General features: G+C 33.9%; 1 protein-coding gene across 2 annotated transcripts in view; it reads right to left on the bottom strand.

Annotated features, from left to right (window-relative positions):
* Positions 1-1,186: 1,186 nt before the first annotated feature.
* The window catches only part of AK4 (adenylate kinase 4), a 373,778-nt gene continuing 368,964 nt past the window's right edge, over positions 1,187-6,000 (bottom strand). For both annotated transcript variants that reach the window (XM_053693679.1, XM_053693678.1), the window contains exon 6: positions 1,187-1,919. In XM_053693679.1, coding sequence (XP_053549654.1) covers positions 1,781-1,919 — 139 coding nt within the window. In that variant the 3' untranslated portion in view covers positions 1,187-1,780. The remainder of the gene's footprint in view (positions 1,920-6,000) is intronic.

Raw genomic sequence — 6,000 nt, 5'->3', positions numbered from 1 at the left:
TGGGAGAGGTATTTGAATCTTTGGTTGGGGAGTCTTTGCCTCCTCCTGGTGGCCAGGTTCAGTATTTCCCAACAGTAAGGAATGATGTTGTGGACTCTCCTTATATTAAGAAGGAAAAATCAACTGATCAAAAGTCAATGTGCTAGTCACAAAGTATTCTTAAAGCAACAAAAATTTGTTTTTTGTTTTTTTTTCTAACGAACGTATGAGGAAGGGGTGACTGATCCTAAAATGGCACACATCTGTTGAAAACAATATTCATTCTGTTAAATCCGAGCTCAACAAACCCAGGTGCCAGGGAGCCACTAGCTCCTAGAATTTTACCCCTATTAACAAATACCACTGCCTCTCTCCTAAAAAAATATCTGGCTCCTAAATATTCTTACTGTTTTCTAAATTTTAAACAAATTTGTTGACCCCTTTCAAAAAAAGTCAAGTAAGTACACTCTCTAACATTACTATATATATTTTTGAAGGGTAACAACACTCACTGGATTAAAAAAGCAAAACTACAATATATATAATTTAAATATATATATATATATATATATATAAAAACTAGTCCAGATAATATACAACTCAATGTAGACAACAGACAAATGTCACCTACTACATACAATTTCATATTGTGAAAATTGACATAACCGTGTGTGAGTATGTGTATATAATGTATGTATGTATGCATGTATATATTTATGCATTTCCATACATATACATTACCATTATTATACACAACATGTGTAGCTTGTGTATAATACATGACTGTATGGATTCCCATACATATACATTACCCTTATTATACACAACATGTGTAGCTTGTGTATAATATATGACTGTATGGATTCCCATACATATACATTACCCTTATTATACACAACATGTGTAGCTTGTGTATAATATATGACTGTATGGATTCCCATACATATACATTACCCTTATTATACACAACATGTGTAGCTTGTGTATAATATATGACTGTATGGCTTCCCATACATATACATTACCCTTATTATACACAACATGTGTAGCTTGTGTATAATATATGACTGTATGGATTCCCATACATATACATTACCCTTATTATACACAACATGTGTAGCTTGTGTATAATATATGACTGTATGGATACAGTTTGAAATATGAATACACAAATGTAATGTAAAAAAATGAAAAAGAAAACACAGCCTAGACATAATATTTTTAATGATATCACTAGATGGTAAAATGATAACACAGGGATAAATCTTACTCTATCCTGAAGATATCTTCATGTAAAGTAGATGAACACATTATATACAGTGCAGACATTAAATAGATTAAAATCTCATCTGAGTATTACTCCATAGTTATTCTGATAATCTTTAGACTAATAAAGTTACATATTTTTATAGTGTTTTCAAAATAAAACAAAACTTTTTTTTATACATTTTCACAAAAATACAACAGAATATCTATAATAAGATCACATGTAACGGGTATTACAAACAAATGTGTAAATAGATATATTTAAAAATATATTGATATGTTTGATTCACTATGTATTGTCAACCTCTACAACACCAAAATGATTAAACCCTTGATGGTTAAAGAGAACTGAAGAGCACTGCATAGCAACGTGTTTCAGCTCTTTGGAACCCAGGGAGTAGAAATGATATTAATTTAAAGACGTTAAGTGCTAAAATCCACAAAAGAAAAACCATAAAGGCAAATACAGCTTGATACGGCAAAACCACAGCGCCACATTGATACTGAACCTAAAGATCAATAATGAATGCGGTGTCTAATGCTCCTCGAGCTGGAATGCTTGGCTTGTGTCCTCGGGATGCACAGGAGTGACTTTTGTACTCATCAACGTGTAAATATAAGGCCAGATCTTGTTTGTTTCAGTGCCAGAAAAAGTGTGTAATACGCCTTTGGTCCTAAAACAGAAAACAGAGAGCAGCAGCATTAGAATGAAGCAGTTTATGTTCAAGGGACATGAAACCCAAAACTGTTCCATAACGATTCAGACAGAACATGACAACTTTCAACTTTATTATCAATTTGTCTTTGTTCTCTTGGTATCTATTGTTAAAAAGCAGGGATGTGAGCTATAGAGCGTGTCCGGAGCACTATATGGCAGCCGTTTTGCATTTATCCATGTGAAAGAGCACTAGAGGGCAGCACTATATCCTGCCAAATAGTGCACCAGATGCCTACCTAGGTATCTCTTCAACAAAGAATACAATAGGAACAAAGCAAATTTCATAATAGAAGTAAATTGGAAACTTTTTTTTAAATTGTTCTGTCTGAATCAGAAAAAAAAATCTTTGGGTTTCATGTCCCTTTAATTAATGAAATATTAAAAAATGACTTGAATATTCCTAGAGCACCTGGACCTTCATATGGTTTTAGGGTAAAGCTTAGCATTATGTATAATTCTGGTCTTGTAGAACCACATCAGCATTTGTGGGTCAGTACCATAACTAGCCAACTAGCCCATAGTAAGGTCAGAAATGTTCTCATCCTTTAATAAAAACTGATAGTAAATATAAACTATTTCTAAATACCTCGCACTGCGCTTTCTTTGTGGTTCAGCAGCTATTCCATTGACAAAATATGCAAATTTCCAAAACCACTGTGAGGCTAATTTGCATTAGCCAATCACGGTGGGCAAACTGAGTTCTCCTTTTACTTTTGTTCCGGGTACAGTGTGGAAAGCCAACGCATGCGCTGTGTATTCCATAAAGTCAACGCATGCGATCTCCGACGTAAGCGTTGTTATGGTCAAGGGACTGCAGTCATTCTACTTAGCTGACAGATGTGCATCATCGTCACAGGCAATCTACAGAATACACATTTATTTTAATAGTATTTATAAACAAATCTTCCTTAGTGAAATGATCATTTTATTGTTATGATAAGAAATAAAAATGTACAGCATGAGACAATCAACCCTGTAAAAACGAGCACTTATAGATTTCTGAATCGATTTTTATTATAATTTTGGATAATTAATTTTATAAACGTTTCCCTAATATTTTTTTGTTTAATTTTTTTAATCAAGTTTTATAAAATTTGTTATTTCAATACATTCAAATAATTTTGAAATTGATAGGATCGTTTGTGGACATTACAATTCGTTTGCATAGTGAGGACTAGGAACGTAGTTTTTATTTGCGCATGCGTTGAGCTTCTAAGGAGACAGGGCAAAAACCTTCAAAAAATGCTTTGACCATGCGTGTAAACATCAAGAATATTGTGCAGGCATCAAAATATTTAAATTGCAAAGGTTAATTTATGCAAAAAGGATAACATTTAAGACCGCCCTTTGAAGTGGGATGTATAATGTGACGTCAATGTTGAAAATAAGATAAAACGTTTATTAAATTATCGGATCTTCGTTTTGAAAAAATGGTAAGTGGAATGTAGCTAGATTAATATGTTTGATAGATTACATTAAAAAAAAGGAATTTGGAGCATACTTTACCAATCCTTTAAAGAGGTGGTTAATAAACTAGCCCAGAAATTGACATTACTATCTATCTATTATCTTTTTTTAAATAGTGACTTTAGGTCATAAAAAATAAAATTTTCTATTTTGCACCCCTTTTTTTCCTTCTCTGCAGTGTAGCGCCATAGAGTGGGTGGGTGCAACCTCACTTTCCATAGTAGGTAATGCGAGTCTGCCGCCCTATGCAGTCATACTATTAATCGGGTGAATGGCATTTTATATTTAGCATGCATGTGACACTTCTGTCAGTCATGCCCACATATTAAAAGCAGCGAGCCGTACAACAAGGCTTGTAATTGGGTGACAAAAAGAATGTCACCAGAAAAAAATACTCTAATGAGGGGGCAGGCAAGAGAATTAAATATTTATATTTATATATACTGTATATTATATATATAAAATAGATGTTCCACATACAAAACTATTATTATGTAATTAGCTACATAAACTTTACCATAACTTTAAAGGTGTAAAAAAAAACAACGAGCCCGGAGAGGATCAGTTTGTAAGACCTTTCTGATTAGACTGAAGAATACACACTGAGCTGGTAGAATTATGTGAAGGTATGCCTGGAAGACCATATAGCTGCCTTGCATAATTGAAGATGAAGACCAGGAAGCCATAACCACATCACATGGAAAGAGCCAGTACTTTAAAAGGAATTAGCTGTTAATAGCACAGAGCAGATGAAAAAAGAAACATTGGACACTTTCTGGTCATTCTGTGCCAATAGACTGAAGAACAAATAGGTCATAAGGTTTCAAACAATGAGGCAGATTGCAAAGCTTTAGAATAGTTTATCTAACGTGTTTTACACATAATTCACTATTAAAGTATATGGGTTTCTAAAGAACTGTGATTGAAACCAATATTTGAAAGCTCTGACAACAAAACGGGATAAAAATATTAGAAATATTCTAAAAGGAAACCATCTTCAGATGAAAACAAGAGCACCCAGTTCAAAAATATGTCTAGCTTTGGACAAAACACTAAGCAGAACAGTTAGTAACATTAAAAACACTTTGTGCTAAGGATCAGAAGGAAGATGCTGAAGAACCTGCGGAACCAAATTTAGACATTCCAGAGTAGTGTTTATCATTTCCGGTCCTCAGGGCACACTAACAGGTCAGATTTACAAAACAGATGAACTAGAGCACAGGTGAAACTGTTTTTAAACATTTGTTGTTATTTTCATGGTTTGGATATATTGCATATATCCTCACTTTTAAATAAATCATTTTTTAACTACTCTTTGGAAGCCTGAGCTTTTCTTGTTCTCTGGAGTACCTGGACCCAACATCCTGCTGCAGGATCAGTGTAGCTGGGTCACTGTTAATTCCCCAGCCTGCATCATTTAGCACATGGGTGCTGCTCATTTTGTGAGTATTACATTATCTACCTGACCTGTGATTACAACCATTCCCACAGAGTTGCACTAGGAGGCGCCCTCTCTCTTTGTGATTCTTTTCACAGATTATAGTTTCGTCATCCTGTTTCACGAGAGGAGCTGCCAACCAAATTGGAGGACTTATTCAGACAAACTTTTACAACAGAAGTACCTTTTTGGAACCCATTTATACTGGACTCTTTTTGATTAGACTTCCACATTGGGACTCAGCTAAGTTTATCAATATAGTATGATGTTTACCTAATATCTAACTACTGTACGGTTATTATATATTACCAGCCAATATATTATATTGCTATACTAACTAATCTTAGACTGAGATATTGTTAACTGGATCATATACTTTTATATTTTTTCCTTATAATAGTTTAAACTATCATTAGGAATCTACACTTGTAGTTATTTTTTTTTAATTATTGGTTTATTTGCTCTTATTTGAAAACCTGGCTTGCAAGCGTGCCCTGAGTATGCCATAAAGGAGTGGGACATTTAAAGACTTTATAAATTTCTTCTAGGGCATGAAAAAATGTCACATCAACAGGATGATGCAAAAAAAAAAAACCTGAAAGTGCAGAAACCTGAAATTTAAAATAAGTAATGGAAAAAAACTATAATTAAATCATTTGGGGGGAAAATTCAAGTCTGTAGAATATATACAAAATTACAGAGGAAATGATTTTCTTCACACCATTAAAAATGGCCTAAATCATGTTTATTTGCCTTAAGAAAAGTAGAAGCTACTTTTAATTGAGAAACCTCTACCCTTAAAATCACAGATTCTGTATCCAAGCTGTCAGTACAAGCACTTGTAGGGCTTAGAAAGGAATAAATGACTATTAACCTGAAGAATAAGCCAACAATTCGGTCCCAAATAGAAGAACTAGATCAGAAAACTTTGGCAAGGTACTCCCAGATCTACAAGAGCCTGAAATATAGCTCACAAGGCCTTGAGTTTCACCAGGTCCCAAGGAGTCTGAAAATAAAGAACATTAGATTAAATTATTGCCTTGAGAAACAATCCAGTTTTCTCGGCAACCTGAAACATTTAAAAAACATGTCTCCCAAGAAGAATCTCAACTCAAAGAAAGAGACTGGGAGG

This window comes from Bombina bombina, chromosome 10 (assembly GCF_027579735.1).
Source record: "Bombina bombina isolate aBomBom1 chromosome 10, aBomBom1.pri, whole genome shotgun sequence".
NCBI classification, from domain to species: Eukaryota; Metazoa; Chordata; class Amphibia; order Anura; family Bombinatoridae; genus Bombina; species Bombina bombina.
The sequence above is the reverse complement of the archived record's forward strand: the minus strand, read 5'-3'. Positions and strand labels throughout refer to the sequence as shown.